The 20,671-nt window shown below is 33.3% G+C and overlaps 1 protein-coding gene across 1 annotated transcript; it reads left to right on the forward strand.

The window, feature by feature from the left end:
• The first annotated feature begins 7,207 nt into the window (after positions 1-7,207).
• On the forward strand, positions 7,208-8,867 carry LOC110114655 (probable WRKY transcription factor 40). Its single transcript, XM_020847604.2, has 3 exons — positions 7,208-7,951; positions 8,023-8,139; positions 8,364-8,867. Exons 1-3 carry the CDS (start codon positions 7,556-7,558, stop codon positions 8,682-8,684), a joined length of 834 nt encoding a protein of 277 aa, XP_020703263.1. The 5' UTR covers positions 7,208-7,555; the 3' UTR covers positions 8,685-8,867.
• Positions 8,868-20,671: the final 11,804 nt, after the last annotated feature.

Raw genomic sequence — 20,671 nt, forward strand, 5'->3', positions numbered from 1 at the left:
CTACCCACAAGATTCAAGATATCATAAGGAATAAATATGGTGCTCCTTACTTATCATGGAAGAAGATTCAAAGAAAATTAGGGATATGTGGTTTGGAGAATTTCAGGTATACTTATTTGGTATGAATTAAAATATTTGATTTAATTTATATTAATATTTTTTATTATGCCTATATTTTTTTTAACAAAAAGATTTTAAGTGGTTGCATGAGTATAGCATGAGGATCAGAATACATTTTGAGAGGAGAGGATCGATTCATCTTAGGGACATGTTCATGGACATTAGAAAGTCTGGGCAGCGTCTAATATGAATTGGAGAGGGCGTATGGGCAGATCTGAGTAGAGCTTGGATGAGCCCTGAGTTCATAAAAATTAGATAGTAGAATAAACGGAATAAAGCATCTGATTGTGGGGGTTTAGGAAGCTCTTTTCATACTGTTGGATCTATTCCTCATACGTAACATAGATGATGACTGGTAAAAGCTTTGAATTAGATTAATAAATATAATTTAAAAAAGAGTTTCTTGGCCGGGAGCCGACACCGCTGGAGTCATATATGAGGACTCACCAACATCAAGCTGACCATCAGTTGGTTGATAAAAAGGCTAAAAAAGCTAATGTGAGTATAATGTTTTGGAGTTTGGGAATAGAAATTTAATATAATAAAACTCATTCTAATATCAATATATTTTATGGATTTATTCTCGCAAGTTATTTTTGTACGAGCTCAGGAGAGTTGTCAGTCCACTGGTAAGGGATCATCTTCAGGATTAACCTAGTATTTTGAGTATCATACATGATTAGATGTTGTTGGAGGAAGGTAGAGGGGTAGAGTATATGGCTTGGGTTCGTAAGGCTATGCTTATGAGGGCAGTTCATCTACCTTATCATTTTATGATCCTAGTGGAGCTAAAAAAAGTGTAAGCAAAAGGGTTACAACGCTGACGAGAGAGAGAGAGATAAAATAGATGAGAAAGGTTCAAAATGAGATGTAGGCAGAGCTGCGATCGTATATAGATGAAAATTAAAAGAAGAGAGAGCAAGAGAAGTCACATGCATCACTAGACAGTGAGAACACATAGGAGGATTAGTACTCTTATTTGTTTGATGAACTTATGTGTGAACTTATTTGGTTTAAACATTTGGTTTGATGAACTTGTTGTGTTTAAGCAAGGACCTTATTTGTTTGGTTATGAACTTATTATGAGTTTATTTATTTTGATGAATATATTTATGATAATTGTTGTGATTGATTATAGTGGCGTGTTGCCATATTTGTGATAATTATTATATTTTTTATGCAGGTTTATAGTTTAGGGTAAAATTCAATAAATATAGAGGGAAGGCTGTCAATTTTTTTTCCAGATGCTACAGGTATTCAGCGGCTAACCGGCGGTTAGGCCGCCGGAAACTTCGATATCGGATGGCTAATTATAGCCCCCGAAAGTTCACTAAAACCACTAGTACGTACCAGTGGTTTGCCGACGGTAGTCGGCGATTTTCCGGCGATAAGCCGGCGGTTTAGCCGCCAGTAATTCCTTCGGTTATAACCACCGATAAACAGTCGGTTATTTACCAGCGATCGCAGATGGTCAACCGACAATAATCCGACGGTTTGGCCGCCGGAATGATCTGGCTAAATTGGTGGTCGAATAACTGGTATGCTGATGATAAATAACCGGCGGTCACCGGCGTTACGACCGCCTGAAAAGATCAACGGTATAAACCGCCGGAAAGCCACCGGTGCTTAGAGCCGTCGGAAAAAGATGGCCGAAAACCTTTTCCTACACGTTTTTTACCGGCAGTTTTTTAATCGCCGAAAAGCCGCCGATTTGTTACAAAATCGTCGGTAATGAGTGATTTTCCTGTAGTGAAATTCATCATTAGGACTATAAATCTTGGATTTCTCACATTAGTTATACATTTATTTTTGGCACATTAAACCCCAAAGAGGCCTCTAAATGTAATTATTGTTTTTTTTATTTTTTATTTTATTTTGAGCCAAATAGTTAAATAATTTTTATCTCAGATGATGTGCTAACTTTGCTAGCAAGTAAAATTATGATTGAGAGGAAATCAATTGGGTCATATTCAAAGGAGGTTATCCTTATTGACATTAAGACAATGGTTATGCATAAAAGAATCAATTAAGATTTTCTAATGGTGTGTGTTAATTTATTATAGAATTGACTAGGATATTCTCTAAATTTATTAAAATGTTATATTTCTATATTTAATAATGGTTTTTGGTGGAAAGACTTATAGGGCTATCAAAATTCCTAGCTCCACTAGTCATCATTGACTCTACCACGATCAATGTCGACACCCATCATCACAGCTTATATATTGAGTAATATCAATGCCATTATCACCACTTTCATATTGGGTCTATCAAATATCTCTAAATATATATCAAATATTGATGTTGATATATTTTGATGTTTGGCTTAATATTTCTTGGTCAATTAACTCCCATCTTATTAGGAGTGCAACCAAGCCAACCACCAATGCTGCTTAATATTTTATATTCCTCATTAATCACCATATAATGACTACCAACCATATACATATAACACTCATTAACTACTTAACCATGATGTTCATCTTCTTAGCTACCCAATCTTTGCCCAATTTCTAATGTTCCTGCTTAGCTATCGCCAAATGCCTACCAATAACCTACATATGTCAAACATAAAGGCATGATGCCCAACTTCTAAGCCACATAATTTCCACTCCTATAGGGAGAGGAACCACACAAAATGTCCAATGACACCCTTTCTTTTATTTTCTTTAATGATTATTGAACAAAACTTTTTAATAACCAATATTCATTGTCCATAAATATTTGATGTCTAATGCATGTTCTCACGATCATCTTGGTGGCCCTTATACGAAGAACGATTAAGTATTTATGGCCTACTGAGCTATTTTAGCTCACCGTTAATTTGTATTCTATTTTTAGGATCTGGTAAAGTGAAAGAGCCAGTTAAATAATAGTTTCAAGAATTTGATATGAGTTTGTAGGTATTTCTTTTAATTTTTTCACATTTATGGCTAGTTTTTATTACTTTGAGTTATATTTTTTATTTATAGCCATGCCATGTGATTAAATATGCATTTTTAATCATAAATGAAAACAAATATCCTAGATAAGTTTATTTTTAGTACGAAATATTATTAGCAGCTTGGTGTTTATTATTATTTTTAGATTGAAATGGAAGAAGATTTCTGAAAACTTTTTAAACTTAGATTATTAGATTGACTTATTACAACTTAATATGATAGGACCTATCCTATTAGTGGGTCTTATCAAGTTGAATTGAAATAGAAAGTTGGGAATTTTTCATCGGGTTACTTAATACTTTAATTATTATATTGCAATGAATTATCTGTTTAATGGATTTAATTATATGAGTTCTGATATGAAAAATATCTGTTAGGAGATATAAGGAACTAAAATCCTTTAGGTTATGTCTAATGTCGAGAATATGAAACTCTCTAAAATTCATTCTATTGAGAGTCATAATTTTGGATTGTGTCTGAAAAAGAGAAAATTTTGATGGGAGTTATAAGGGGATATAATCTTTAGATTCTGTTTAGTATCAAAGAAATCTATTATATTATGTTCTATAAAATTAATTTCATTTTGAAACTTCAGTTTGTTTAACTACTCAGTATTGTTATTCAAATCTTTGGATAACTATTATGCTATTATTACTCTGCTCAGCACATTGAATTGTTATATTACATTTAATAATTCAAAAAAATAATAATAAAAAAATATTTGAAATTCATATCATTATTTATAGCCTGCTAAGCTGTTTTAGCTCACCATTATTTTACCATCTATTTTCGAGGTTTGGGAAAGAGAAAGAATCTATTTACCAATGGTTTCAAAAATCTAATCTAAGTTTGCAGTTTTTTTTTTTTTTTTTTGCACGTTCATGTTTAGTTTTTATTACTCTATCATGTAGTTTTTATTTATAATCATGCACTATGATTGTATATGTATTTTTAATAATAAATGAAAAATAAATCTTCTATATAAGTTTATTTTCAATATTGAATTTTATTAGCAACTATGTGTTTATTATTATTTTTAAGAAGATTTTTGAAACTTTCAAAAACTTAGATCCTATAATTCACCTGTTATAACTCAACATGATAGGACCTATTTAGTCTATGGGTCTTATCAGGTAGGCTTATGACAGTTACAACCTCTTAAGAATTATAAACCTCAAACAAGTAAATGATCTTTTTTTGGGGGAAAACCAAAGATTCATCATCATAAATCTTTTGTTTTGATGTCTCATGTTAGTTATGAATTCAGCTTTGGCACTTTAAACCCCAAAGAGGCCTTTAAAAGTAATTATGATATTTTTTGAAAAATTTTGGATGAATAGTTAAATAATGTTTATCTTAAAGGATGTTCGAACTTTGCTTGTAAGTAAAATTATGATTGAGGGGAAATCAATTGAGTCACATCCCCAAGAGGTTGTCCTTATTGACATCAAGGGAGTGGTTATGCATATGATAATTAATTTAGATTTTCTAATGGAGTGTATTAATTTCTTATAGAATTGATAGGATATTCTCTAAATTTATAACCATGTTATATTTTTACATTCAATGAAGGTTTTTGGTTGAATGGCTTATAGGACTATTAGAACTTCTAGCTCTACCCTCCATTATTGACTTATACCACTACCAATATCGACACCCATCATCATAACTAACATATTGACAAATATAACACTATCATCAATACTTTCATATTGGGTCTATCAATTATCTCTAAACATATATCAATTATTGATGCTTGATATATGTCGATGTTTGACTTAAGATTTCTTGGTAAACTAATCTCCTATCCTATGATGACTGCAACCAAGCCGACCACCAAATGTTACTAAATATTTGTCATTCCTCATTAATCATCGTATAATGATTACCAACCATATACATCTAACGCCCATTAACTACCTAATCTCGATCTTAATCTTCTTAGCTGCTTAATTAATCTTTGATCAAGCCAATTGCCCAACCTCTAATTTTTCTCTTTAACTATCGCCAAATGCCTAACAATAACCTCCATAGGTCAACCACTAAGGCATGATGCCCAACTTCTAAGCCACATAATCTCCACTCCTATGGGGAGAGGAAACACACAAAATGTCCAATGCCACCCTTTATATGATTTTCTTTGGTGATTATAGCACAATGTTTATTAACAACTAATATTCATTGTCAATCAATCTTTGATATCTAATGCATATTCTGACGATCATCTTGGTGGACCTTATAAGGAGAATGATTAAGATAATTGATTTTTGTTTGACATATGAGGCCCCTCAATCATTAATAATTAACTTACATATCTTGATTTTTTATTCCCTTTGTTATAAGGAAAAAAGATCGAAATAACCACCCATTATAGCTTCACCTTCAATATTCTTGGTCAACTATTGATCAATGTTAGCCAACTACTAATATCCAATGCATGCAAACCTCTAACATCCAACACAAACCTTTTTAATCATCTTCTCTAGTCATTTAGAAAACTGACCAAGTTGATCAATCCCCATTACTCCAACATTTTCATTGCTCATTAATAGATACATGCCAATGACTTACATTTGAAGTCCATCATTCACTAATGCCAAATACAAGCCTTCACAATCATCCAACGTCTAACCATGTTGATTCCTGAAATCACTCAACCTCCAGCATTCTTGTCTAATCACCCCACAATAGTTGCAAATGACTAATGCTTGATGCTCGTTAGCCATTGATGTTTGTTGCATATCTTCCCAATTGTCATGTCTCTTTTATTATAAGGAGTGTATGACTAATATTCCATGTCGACCATTACCAGATACCTATCATCGTCGATGCTTGATGCCCATCATTTTAGTTGCTTGATTACCTCTCTTATAAGAAGACTAGTTAAGCAAACTTCCTAGCATAAGCTGACTTACAATGATGCTTATCAATGACCAACATCCATTAGCCAGGAATATCTAATGCCCATATTTCTTGCTACTTAGTCTCCCCTTATAAGAAAAGTAATCAAGTCAATTTTCCCATGCAATCTAACTTTTGACATTCTAGATTGCTTGTCTAAACCTCGTCAATCACAAGTGTTTCTATCCACTGAGTCATGATTCTCATTATCTATTGATGCTTGATGTGCTTCAGCCATGATGCTTGATACCCATTTTCTTAATCTCCCTATGTCCAACCAAACTCCTAATGACAACTTAATCACCTTAAGACTCTTATTATCATTAAGTAGATATATTCCACAGATCATGCCTATTATATTATTTATTCTATATAATTTAAGAAAATGATTATATTTATAATATTTGACTCTCATTGGTGGATTACTTTAATTATATTAAGTCCCATGATTTTTTTCTTCCCCTATCTTCACATAAAAATTTAATTTCTCTATTTACTTTATACTTGTTATATGCAATATTCATATCAAAAATTCTTTCACCATAAATGTTATAGTACTTTTATCATTAAAAATATGTCACATAATAGTAATGATTTTTAGTACATAACAATTATTATTATTTTAACTTTTTTGTGCCCTCACCATGCTTATGAAGTTGTTGACCATGCTTTATGTGCCAAACAGGTTAGATCTATTACTCAAAAGCACAAACTTTTATTTGGTCAGGTGGTCTGACGTAGTTCTACGTTCGGACGTCAGTAAAATAGTTCTACGTGTTCTTACTCTTTATCACGCGGCCTGACAACCCGACCCAGAACGGCCCCAGATTGCTATGTTCGCGTATTGCCAGGTATTACTCGGTATTGCTCGGTATTGGTCGATTTTGCTCGGCAATAACGATAAATACTATTATGTGAAGACCAATACCGAACAATACCGAGTTTCGGTATTGCTCGGTATTGCTCTGTATTTGTGTTACAGAGCGATATTTTTCATTATTGTCAAGCAATACCTAGCAATACGCGAACATAGCAATCCCGGGTTCCGATCTGGGTCAAGTCGTTGGGCCGCGCGGTAATAAATAAGAGCACGTGATGACATGTTATTGACATCTGAACGTAGAACTACATCAGATCACCTGGCCTAATAATTATTCCAAAAGCACACGCTTTGGATGCACTAACTCACCTCACCCACTAAACAAAAGAAAGGAGAAAGAAAACTCGCAAGCATGCCGGCCCAGAAACAGCTAAGTCAAGGATACTTCTACGCTCTCCCCTCTAACCTCTTTTTTTTCCTCTCCGTACCTTCTCGTCTCCTCCGTTAGAACACAGCCCTTGACCGAGAATTCAAAGCGCCTCCTTTAAAAGACCAATAACCTTCGCGTCTTCTTCCATTCCCTCAATCTCTGTCCTTTCTTCCTTCCTGCTTTCTCTTCCACCTCCCCATATCCCCCCAAAAAAGCCAAAAGAAACAGAAACATACCCCTGAAAACAAAATCTTAATTTTTCTTGCCAGTCTTCTCAACTCTATATATCCTTAACCCATCTCCTTCCCTTGATCCCACTAACAAAAAGCTCGAGCCTTGATCATGGAATCCCATTCCCTCAGCCTCGACCTCACCATCGGCATCGCAAAGCAGAGCATTCTGCAAGAGCCGAGCCCTCCTCCGTGCTTGCAGGAGGAGCTCAAGCGTGTTACAGAGGAGAACATGAAGCTTACATCGATGCTCGCCACCATGTGCGAGAGCTACGACGCACTTCGAGCTCAGCTGATAGACATGATCGGCCCCACCGCTGCGGTAGCATCGTCAGAGGGAGCGCGATCCAGTTCGCCGCCGTCGGCGAAGCGTAAGAGTACTGAGAGCGCCGGCGATGCCGCGAACAGCGTTTCGAGCGCGAACTCGTGCAAGAAGGCGAAGGAGGAAGGATCTAAGCCGAAGATCTGGAAGCTGTACGCTCGCACTGATCCATCTGATTCAAGCCTGGTATGTTCGCTAAATTATTTATTTTTAATTTTTTTTTGGAAATGGGTTTAGATTGTTGGGGATCTGTGTAGGTGGTGAGAGATGGATATCAATGGAGGAAGTATGGGCAGAAGGTTACAAGGGATAATCCATGTCCGAGAGCTTATTTCAGATGCTCGTTTGCTCCTACTTGCCCTGTTAAGAAAAAGGTACAGATTTCAGAGCAAAAAGTCAACACCTTCATCATTTCTTAATTTATTCTTTTAATTTTATCACTCATTCACTTCCTTATGCTCATTGTATACTCCAAATATGCAAATTTCAATCATGCTCTCTATTCTAACTGGAAAAAGTTATAATTTTTTTGAGTTCTAGCTGAAAATTCTGCTTGAGTTCAGTTACTGATTGTATTAAATTGGATTCGCTGAACCAGGTGCAGAGAAGTGCCGATGATCAGTGCTTACTCGTGGCCACTTACGAAGGCGAGCACAACCACTACCAGTCGTCTGCGGCTGAAGTCGAAAACGCTGTAAGCCGGAAAACCGCCGGCACGGCGGATGGCGTTGGAGCTTCCGGAGCTCCGGAGACGAAGGATAGTAGGGGGGAAAGAGAAGAAGCCCGGCAACCAGAGCTGAGGGAAAGGCTTGTGAAGGACATGGCCTCATCGCTGACAAAGGATTCAAACTTCACGGCGGTGATTGCCGCCGCGATCTCCGGAAGGTTTTTAGGCATTTCGACGGCGCAGGAGATGTGAGGTGGATCGTTGTGCTATTTTTCGTGCTATTTATTTGTAGTCATATATTTGTATATTTTAGGTTGAATTCTTTCGTTTTACTCCTCTTTTGTTTTGATTATTTAGAAGTTGTATTAAAGAGTTCAATTGTTATGAATGCAGCTGCCCAAAGCTAATGTTGTGAATAATCAATACAATTTTTATAAGAAAAGGCAAACTGATTTTAAGTGTTGGTGTAAAATAAAATGAGTTGCAAAACATTACTTGAAATCTAATAATAATAATAATTGATACGTCATCAAAAATTACTTTGATAGAGCACAAATCTCGAGGCATATTTAAATTAGAAATTTTTAAAATTAAATTCAGGATCATCTGAATTCTAATTTCAGGAAACTTATAGTCAAATTAAATGTCTCAAAGAGACAAACTTAACAACACCAAAATCGGTCCAACCCGGGCCCAAAGGGTCCAAATCGTGGGGTTGAACTACATTTGGAAGGATCAAAACATTATTTGGATGACAAAATGATATCTAAATATGACATGCTTATAATCAAATCGAGCGACTCGACGAGAAGAATCCAACGAGTCCAAGATCGCTGAATTCCGATATTGTTAAGGCACTTAAATAGTTGAAAGACTCTCTATGATTGGGGGAATAAATGCAAGCCATCTCATGGAGTACTCCGAACCTGCCCTAGATCTTCTCTATATTTATGGGGTATGCCACTCATGAAAATACATAAATAGACCCTCACTCTCTATATGAAGGGTTTATTTGGCTAGAGATTGGAGAAAGCTTTGAAGCTTCAAGAGTTCCAGCACCATCGCTCGCCCGACGACAGCTGTCAGGCTTCCACCCGCCCGCCGACCGCAGCGGACTTCACCCCGTCCATCTTCAGATCATCGCCTTGTCATCGACCATCGTCGGGTTTCAACCCGACTGTCGTTGGACCACTGCCCGTATGTGTTTGTGCTATGATAAAGTTTTACAATGATGGTCTTTTCATTCTTCTTCTGTGTAAGATTAATGATGGTCTTTTCATTCTTCTTCTGTGTAAGATTAGTGATGCTATATGTTTGAATATGATGTATGTATTCTAAAGTTTAAAACTAGAATGCCATTTGACATCATAGTATTTGTTATGTATAAATTAGCATTATCTTTTGTTCATCTTAGAACAATCACAGAATTATGATCGAATTTAGAATAATCTTTGAACTATGATAAAACCTTATTCGAAGTTTCAAATGAGGTTAAAATAATATTCGAATATGATTCACATAGCTTTCCATCATGAATTGGAGATAGTTTGAAAGGGCTTTGAGGATGATTTGATCATATTCGAATATGATTTAATCATGATTTGAATATTATCTGATTATTGCTCATTATGGTTCAATCATGATTCAAATTCAAATTGATCATGCTTTGTTTTTTTTTTCTCTTATTGTCTCTTTTGGAATTGATTCATTTGAGCTATTTTAATATGTATGTAGTTATCTCATATAATTATATATAGAGAGGTATTATAATGTTAGTGTCACATACAGAATTGAGGGTGCCTTCCAAAAATGGTTAGTCAATTTTAGGTTAATGATCTCATTGCCAAGATTGAGAGATCACCTTCAGTTTGTTTTTTAAATGTCATGAATTACAATTTCTTGTCGTAATTCATCAATTGTCAACTTAGGCTGAAGAGTAGTCAACTTAGGTTTGAGAATAATCAAATAAGGTTATTGTAAAATTTGATGCTCTTATCAATCTTTTATAATTTTTTGTCATAAGGAGAGAGAGAAGACAAAGAAGAGCGAGGAGGCACTTGCTATTGACTCAATCATTCATTGAGTTAAGGTTGGGAATGAGGTACAAAAAGATAAGAAAAATGGAGTGAGAGATGTCGAATGACGTGAAGGAGAGATAGAGGAATTATAGCTTAGCTTAAAAGATTGAGTATGTATGAGATGTTTGCCCATTTGTTGTTAGTGTACATTAAGGTGAGGTAAAGTTATAAGGATTTAGAAGGTGGATGTAAAAATATAAGAAGCATTTGGCTGAGGATTTCATAGATCCATTAGAAAATCAAATGTTGCATAGATGAAAGATATTAATGGATGAATTCATAAATGGAGTCAATTTTTTCATCAAGGTGGCATGTATACTACATTCTTTTATATCAAATGGGGTTTTGTTGTCCTTGTTCAAATGATAAAAACCAAGCATACCTCCCACTAGAAGAGGCTATCGTTGATTTATATCACAGAGGATTTATGTCATAATATTAGTTTTGGACTTCACAGAGCGAGTATGTGTCGCATTTCAACTCTTAATGCGCCAACAAGTTCCAAGATAGTTAAGGAATAAAATACTAAGATGTACGAAGATATAGTTTATAATGCAATTGTCCAATAATTTTGACAATATATAGAAGAGTCGCAAAATAGGGAAACACAAAACTTTTATGATTTATTATGTAACACACAACAACCAATTTGGAATGGTGCACTACTCACTCAGAATTATCAGTTGTTGTAAAAATGTTGAGAATAAAGATTGAATATAATATTCCATGTAAATATTTTAATCAATTTATTGAGCAGCTTAAGGAGACCATTCTTGCAGAAAATATAATTTTAGCAGATTTATATATGGTTAAAAAGTAGTTTCTAGATTGGGTTTGATTGCTACAAAAATAAATTATTATTATAAATTATGTATGTTTAATACAAGGATTATTTGTGAGAGATATATGTCGTCATTGTAGTGCTCCATAAATTAAACAAAATCCTAAAAAATATATATATAATAGAATGATGTGCCAGTTAGTCGATTAATTTATTTACTCACATTGCAAGACTGTAGCATCTATATCCATCATTGAGCTCTATTGCAAACATGAGATGGCATAACAAACTTATCTCTCAATGATGTGTTTTAACTCATATGTCAAAAACTGAGGCATGGAAGTACTTTGATTACATAGCCTACTTTTATCGTAGAATCAAGAAATATAAGATTGAGATTATGCACAAATGGAATTACTGCATTTAGCCAGACAACACTGCCTTATCCATGCTAATCAGTGATAGTCACCATCTACAATCTTCCACTAGAAATATGTATGAAAACACCCTACATGTTACTTAAATTTATCATTCAAGTCTCATATAATCTAAAAGTAATGATAGATGTGTTGTTGAAACATTTGTTCAATGACCTTAAACTATTATGAGAAGAAGGCATGACTACATATGATATTTCTACAAAATAGAATTTATCATAAGGGCATTATTACTTTGGATAATTGGTGTCACTCCTCATATCTAAATTGAAATAAAATTTCTTTTATATTTTAATAATGGCAATAATTAGACCTATCTAATTTCTTTTATGAATAGTATAACTTTTAACATAAATAAATTTATTAATTAAAACATTAATATACTTTCATTTTCATACTTTAAAATTATATACAATACACATGAGTCATACAAATACAACATCACTCTTTCCACACTTAGTACAAAAGAATATAAAACATAAAAAGAAAAAAAAATTAAAACCTGAGAAATATTGTATATGATCAGTCTCATACTCTCAATCCTCTTTTTAAATATGAAATTATTTAAATCAAGTATAATGAGCTAAAAAATCCAACAAATCACTAAACCCTATAACTGAACTCAAACCATGATAAAGAAGCAGTATGTATGTCATCAGTCAATTCATAACAGTAACATTCAATATAATCATGAATCTATACAAAAATAATAAAACACATACAATAATTGGCCTGTGAAATAGAAACCTAGTTTGGTATAAAAGCCAATAAAATAGTGCAATACAAAAATAATGAAATCTATAAATAAGTGTGGATTTCAAAAATAAAAAAATAGTAAATATTATTATTAAATCATATGTCTTCATAGTGTTATCTGATTAATAAATAAATCATATAGATCACTACAATTGAAACATCTATGTAGACTATCAAAATCTATAATAAGACATTACTATCAAATTAGTATACATTTGAAGTTGAATTATTATACATCAATATTAGTATATTATATCACATGCTTAGTAATAGGAATCAATATTTTATATCACATGCTCAGTAATAATGGGATAGTAAATAGTGAATCAATGACAATAATAATAATAGTGAATCAATAACAAAGTCAGTAATAATATCAATATCAATAAAATTTGTAGCGATAATAGAAAAATATTATGGTGATAATAAATCAATATAGTAATAATAATTAATAAAATAGTAAAATAGTACACTGAAAGTAATGTAATTATAATAAATTAATATAATAACATTCATTATAGTAATAATACTAAACAAAGAGTTCTAACTTGTGTGATATTTTTTTAGTAGTTAGTAAGTCAGTAATTAGTAATCATTGGCTTTGTATATATTTTTTTTATTTTTTTATTTTTTATTTAGTCAAAATATCTAGAATAATCAGTTCTACAACATATAAAAGGATATGCGGTGGAAGTTCACTAAATTTAAGAAAATATATTAAAATTAATTTGGAAGGAATCCAAAAGTCGAAATCTAAATATTTGAAAATAGAAATATGATATAAGTTACCTACTATGACCAATTTTTGTAAAAGCGGTGAAGCGAATCGATAACCAAAATTTGGCTTTCTCTTTCTCACTCCTCTTTTTTCTGTCCCCTTTTCTTCTTCTTTCCACAACAAGCAAACACTGGTTGAGGGTGAGGAAGGCAATTGGAGAGAAATAAGTTTTTAATATATAAAAAAATACTATTGCTGGTCTAGCACTGCAATGCTCCAACCCATTGCTTCAGCGTTCTAGCACTCTATGCTGAATATATAATTATTATAAAATAGAGTCTTCAATGTAGCGTTGGTAACTTCTGGCGCCAAGGCACACATAGGCCTAGCGCTGCGACACTCCTATTTAAATAAAAATTAAAGTTTTCATTTTTAAATTTATATTTAGAATATCCTGTTGTTACATGCAAGTTCTGACTTTCCCATATATGATACGCTATTAGGTTGGAGCACTGTAGATAAGTTAGCTTGCCCATATTGCATGATATTAACTAAATTATTCACTTTAAAATATAGAGGCAAGAACACTTGTTTTGACTGTCACTATATGTTTTTACTTACTAACCATCTCCAGAGAGATAATATCATGAGACGAGACTAAAAAGTATAATCTTTCCAGGGGTACTCTAAGAATGACGAACATTCTACTCTTAATCTACATCACTATTCCACTTAAAGGAGGTTTCTAATCATTTTCAAAAATCTGAAGTAGATGAAATTTTCCATAATTCCATATTCTATCTCTACGTGGTGATGCCGGCTAAATTGACATGTGGAACATAAGGACCGCTCAAGCGACTATAATTACACCTCATCTTATAAAATTCAGTTGTCTTCTTTTTCAGGAACACTATCACAAAAGAAGCGAACAATATTAGAAAAGCGTTCGGATACAAGGGAGATTTTTCGTTCCTACTAGTTTTACCTTTCAACTCCTTCTCTTAAGTCTAGTGGAGAAACATAAAATGCAAACAAGTAAATTCGAATCTCATAGAGAGATAAAATAAGCATAAAACCAAGGTACATTCTCTTTCAGTAAGATGTAGTAGTAGAAAAGCAGCGCCATGTCATATAAATAAACATATATATAAAATAATAATAAAAGAACCTTCATCCCTCAGGAAGGGCGGCATTGCGCAACGATCTTCATGAAGTGGGAGAAATAAAAAGTAACAAGTTGTCATGGGCGGTGGCCACTTCGCGTGGAGGGAGTGTTTCCGTTTGGTGCAAAATGGGCAGAATCGGACTTGTGAAATCGTCGGGAAGGACGTGAGGTAGAATAAGATCAAGCCTCATGGCTCTGGAAACCACGGGCAAGAAAAGAGCTCGATCGTTTGCGAGTAAGGGGTGCGTCAAGGACGGAAGGCAACGAAAGGGCGAGCGCTCAAACGCCAAAAGCGATGGAAGAACATACCACTTATATGGCTCCCTTTCTGCAAGTTAAAAAAATAATATTTTCCCCGAGGATTTTTTTTGTGTGATTCTTGGTACACCATCTACCAGTCCATCTAACCTTACGAAGCTTAGTATGGTGGACATATACAATATCGTTGGATGTATTCTTTTGAGAGTAAAACATTTTTTATTAAGTTTTTAATATTTTTAACAAGTTAAAACATATATTTATTAACTTTGATGTTGTAATTGTTTAATAGATATTTGAACAAGTGAAAGAAATATGTTAATAATAAAGCAGCGAATAAGACAGGATCAAATATGTGAAACATATTTTCACAAGAAATCAACTCACTTCTGCTCCTCTACTTTAAAGCTCCATATAATGAGTACAAGATAAGATTGATCGTATATGAACTTTGATTTAGAAGAACAATCACAGGCTGCACTAATAGTATTTAGAAGTCATGAAAAGCCTACTGGTAAATATTTTTAAAGGATTTCTAATGGACTTAGAAAAATCAAAATATCGATTTATATGTGCTACTGAACTGTGAAGAAGTTCAACGCAATTTAAGGTAAAGGTTATTCTAATAATATCATAATGAGTAATGTTTATTTGAAATACTAAATATTATTTGGATGATTTGTTCACCAAGTATTTTGTAATCAATTTTCCTTGATTGATTCTACGGAATATTGAAACAAGTTTTAAATAAATTCCTCAAACTTAATTTTAGTCTTATGTACTCATCAATTTTTAAAATTTTTATTTAATTTTACATCTTATTTAACTAAGCTAAAAGTTATTCAGTATTGTTATCAATAAAGAGTTTAGGGTACAATTACACTCCTCAATAATAATTATTTCAATAAATGATAATGTGCAAGCTAACTGAATCGCTTAGCCATGGATGCGATCCAAATACGACTAAATCACGTAACACGGCTTGTCCAAATATAATACAATAGTGAAGGGTTCATGAATTTTTCCATATCATAAAGTTGTCGAAGTGAAAAAAAAAAAATTAAAAATTATTGGAGTATGTGTTTTTATATTGAATAAATACTTCTGAGAGATGAGTGTCGATGTTATATATAACCACGATATTTCTAAGAGATAAGATTCTTTACTCATAGGTAAGTACCCAGGCAAATGACAAATTTTACGTTAATGTTTTGTTTTAATAGAGGATCTATTCCTAAGTGATTTGATCTCATAATACTCCAGTATAAGAGATCAAGTAAGTGAATAGAGGAGTTTCACATACGTGTGTATGATTTAGAGTAGATGTTAAAAATTATAAGTGGATAGATACAGAGAAGTTATGAGTTTTGTTTTTAACGCAAGTGGAGTCATAGAGAAGATGGTTAAGTTTATTTCAGAAACTTCAGGAATTAGGGAGCAAATATCCCAGTGGAATCGTAAAAGAGATACAACCAGATTGGCAAAGACATTATCATTATCAAATTTAAAAAGTATGAATAAGAGATAATGATTAAATAATACATGTTGAAACAAACTTAGATAGAAAATAGAGAGGAGAAAGAACTGTCAATTTTTGTTAAATAAGCACAGGCTATTAAAATTGAGGAAGATGTCAACTAAACATCTTCCGCGTTATTGTGATTAACAGTTAGAAGATGTAAATAGTTCAACTAGCTCTTAAGTGAGACGATGATAAAATAATGAAGTGTACGACCTGGAAGCAATAAAAATAAGATTTTTAAATTCATAAATAGTTTTTTTGTACTTACAGAATTAATTTACATTCTTATATATAGAAAATATATTCTGTTACTTGTTAGCAATGTTTACTTTGTAAAATCTAATGTGATTAAAATAAATGTGATTATTAATTATGTTGTATTTATGTAATTCTTTTTCTTGTTGTGGTAAATTAAATACTTCATTATTATGTCATTCTGAATTTATTACTATTTTTTTAATATTTAAATAGAACTTTCACTATATACTATCTTTTAATGAAAATGTCTTCAAAGAGAGGGATGAGACTCGGTATCCACTTTATCACCTCTAGTAGATACTCGCAAGTCATCTCAAAGGTTTTCCTAAAAAAATTGAAGTGTTGGACGCACCTAATCTATAGGCACCTATGATATAGAAAACTTAGATGAAAGTATGGGGCAAATAAGATCAGTTCCACATCGTTATATCTCTTCGAACCATCCACCCACCAATGGAGTTGTAAGCATAACGTCCCTATGTAGGAGCCAGGGATATCAGGGTCAGTCAAGAATAAACAAATTCAACTTAACTATTGTACCACCAACCTTTCTTGGGGTACTTTCATCCTCCTGTCAACGGAGTCCTCAAATTTTCCTCTCAAGACATGTACAATCAACAACTCCAATTCTGAGTTCAGTGATTATCTCCCACAGCATGCAACCAACAAGGGATCCGCATCCACCCTGACACACGCCTTAACTAAACAATCCTTTTCCCTAGCGCGAGTGATCTCAACACTTTTAGAATATGGGGACCATAATCTAGTTGGATCAACACAGGCAAAAGACATTTCTTGGTCGATACCAATAACTCTAGAATCCAGCAGACAGTTTGGTGGTGCTGCGGGGAGGATACAACAAGTTGGGACTGGCAAAATAAGCATCAAATAAAATATTGGAGCTTGAGGGGTAAAAGAACGTAAGTTTAATTTAATATTGTTAAATTTATTATATTTTTAATATTATAATGAGGATAATTTTGCAATAAAAAAATTTTATCCATGCTGGCATCTCTATCAATCCTTTAAGGCACCTACCCAAACAAGATTCAATCGATATCATGGATAAATATGCATGACATTGTATTATTACTATTGTATTTGGAAGAATATCAAAGTGAAATATTAGGTGGCTTTGGATAGTGCATTGCGACGAATATATCACATAGGTACTAACACTTAATTTGGAAGTATTATCGAATTTATAAAAATATTTTAATTTAAATTTTATGATTTAATATTTTGTATTTATTGCTTTTCTGTATAAAAACTTTTATATATAACAAAAAATGATGTGTGAAGTGGGTTTTGCAATGACATAAAGGAGATGTAGTACTGTAGGTGAATCCAGAATGAAGAGAAATCGGTGAGAAGTGTAGAGGATCGTGTGGATCTCACATCTTAAGGGACATGTTCAATCTATTTTTTCACCTGAGATGAGATTAAGAAGAAAAAGTCGTATGTGGCCAGCCAATCTAAATATGGCAGATTGGGAGAGGGGTAATGGATAAGGCATTAGCTTGTAGTAAAAGACACTGAGGGTGAAATGCCCTGAGTTCATAAAATTATGACAGAGCTATATGTAAGAAAAGGATACCGAATAGGCATGTCTGCTTAATTGTGTGCCGCGCGAGGTTCTCAGTGAAGCTGCTGGTTTTCATACTGTTAAAGCGATCTATCTACCTCGGATTAACGCAGAAATAAGAGATGTATGAACTTGGTGATGGAATAACTTAACGCTTTTCGTAAATAGTTTATAAATATATATTAAATATAACTTTTAAGGTGATATTATATTATTATGGAATATTGTAATATTAAGACTTAAATGGATAATTTCTTGGGCCGAGAGAGCCGACATGATCTCGCCAAGCTCGGGAACCGTTCACATATGTAGTATGACTCAACCAAAAATCAAGCTGTAACCATAGGTATCATGAAACCAAGTTTGGTTGATTTAAAAAAAAAGAGGCTAAATGAGAAGCTCTTGTTGAGTTAATAATATATGTTTAGGGGAAAGTTCTGGGGGGAATAGTAAAATTTAATTAATTAGTATGGAATAGCTCTGCATTCTAATATATCAAAATATATTTTAATGGGGGATTTATTCTCGTAAGTTATTTTTGGGTACAAGCTCAAGGAGAGGTTGGTTCAGTCCACTGGTGAGGGATCATCTTCAGGATCAACCTAATATTCTGCAGTTATCATACATGATTAGATGTTGTTGGATTGGAAGGTAAGACCGGGCGCTAAGAGTATACTAAGGCTTTGGGTTCGTAATGATGCTCTATGTAAATTAATGATGACGTCTTTCAATCTACCTTTCGCATTTTATGATCCTAAGTGGATCGCTCTGAAAAGTGTTAAGCCATAAATTGGGCTAACAGACAGCCTGCAAGCGAGTAGAAGAGAGATGAATGGCCTTGAGGAAATAAGGTGTTCATAGGTTTGAGTAATGTAAGTAAGTAACTACAGAGCTCTGAAAATAGTATCGTGTACAATTATAGAATTGAAAAATTAAAAGAAGACGAGAGTAGCAAGTCACATCTACATTTGACTCATACCAGAAGTGAGAACATAGAGGAGCGCATTAGTAAACTAATTCTTATTATATGTTTGTGAAAATTGAAACAAGCAAGCTTCTTTAATGTGTTTGAAAGTATAAATTAGGAGATTTTGAAGTGATACTCTTCTGTCTTGTGTTTAAAAGCAAGGACTTTATTTGTTTGGTTCATGAACTTATTATGAGTCATCAGTTTTATTTATTTATGTTGAACTACAATATTTATGATTAATTGTTGTGATTGAATTATAGTGGCGGTGTTGCCAATATTTGTGAATAATTAATTAATAATAGTTTTTTGTGCAGGTTTAGGAAGTTTAGGGTAAAAAATTCAAATAAAATATAGAGCGAGAGAGGGAAATTTTCTCTGTAATTTTTTTTTCCAGAATGCTACCAAAAATGTTGTCAGCGGCCTAAAAACTGACATTGGTTAAATGCTTCAGAAACTTTCGAATAGCTTCTACTAAGGTTGGTCTCCTGGTACAATGGCTAATTTATAATCCCCGATAACAGTTTTTGAATATGTGAAGAAACCACTGGGTACGATAACCCAAGTGGTTGCCGTCGGTAGCACGGGCGATTTTTTTCGGCGGAAATAAAGCCGGGCGGTTTACGCCGTGATAAATTCCTTTGGTTATAAAACCACCGATAAACATCCGGTTATTTACAAGCGATCGCCGATTGGTCAACCGACAATAATCCCACGGTTTGGGTTACGACCGGCTAAATTTGTGGGTCGACACCGGTATTGTGATGATAAATAATCAGCGGTCCACGGCGTTACGACGCTTGAAAAAGATCGGCGGTATAAATCCGCCGGAAGCCAATCGTGCTTAGAGCCGGATAAAGATGGCCGGAAAACCTTTTTCCTACACATTTTTTACCGGCAGTTTTTTTAATCGCCGAAAGCCGCCGGTTTTTTAGCAAAATCGTCGGTAATTGAGTGATTTTGCTGTTAGTGAAATTCATCTATTAGGACTATATATCTTGGATTTTTCAATTAAGTTATACATTTATTTTTGCAACATTAAACGCCCAAAGAGGCCTTAATGTAATTATGGTTTTTTTTTATTTTTTTTTATTTAGGGGTGAGCCAAATAGTTAAAATAATTTTTTTATCTCGATGGATGTGCTAACTTTGCTAAAGCAAGTAAAATTATGATTGAGGGGAATAATTGGGTCAGATCAAAAGGAGTTTATCTTATTGACATTAAAGACATTTGTTATGTATAAAAGAATCAATTAAGATTTTTTCTAAATGCGTGTAATTAATTTATTATAGAATTGACTAGGATATTCTCTAAAATTTATTAAAATGTTAATAATTTCTATATTTTACTAAATGGTTTTTTGGTGGAAAAAGATCTTATAGGGTCTATCAAATTCTAGCTCCACTAGTCATTTCATTGACCTACCACGATCAATGTCGACACCCATCATCACGACTAATATATTGATATATCAATGCCATAATCACCACTCTATGGGTTTCTAATCAAATATCTCTAATATATATCAATATTGATGTTGGATATATTTTGATGTTTGACTTAATATTTCTTGTCAATTAACTCTATCTATAAGGAGTGCCACCCAGCCAACACCAATGCTGCTTATATTTTACATTCCTCATAATCACCATATAATGACTACCGAACCATAATACATATACACCCATTAACGTAATTAACCACGATTGTCAT

Source organism: Dendrobium catenatum, unplaced genomic scaffold, assembly GCF_001605985.2.
Source record: "Dendrobium catenatum unplaced genomic scaffold, ASM160598v2 fragScaff_scaffold_1163, whole genome shotgun sequence".
NCBI lineage: Eukaryota > Viridiplantae > Streptophyta > Magnoliopsida > Asparagales > Orchidaceae > Dendrobium > Dendrobium catenatum.

Bases quoted from the DNA above. Each gene is read 5' to 3' on its own strand.
- LOC110114655 (XM_020847604.2), top strand. From the start codon at position 7,556: ATGGAATCCCATTCCCTCAGCCTCGACCTCACCATCGGCATCGCAAAG. The intron at 7,952-8,022 runs GTATGTTCGCTA...GGATCTGTGTAG, and splicing joins ATCCATCTGATTCAAGCCTG to GTGGTGAGAGATGGATATCA. The intron at 8,140-8,363 runs GTACAGATTTCA...TCGCTGAACCAG, and splicing joins CTTGCCCTGTTAAGAAAAAG to GTGCAGAGAAGTGCCGATGA.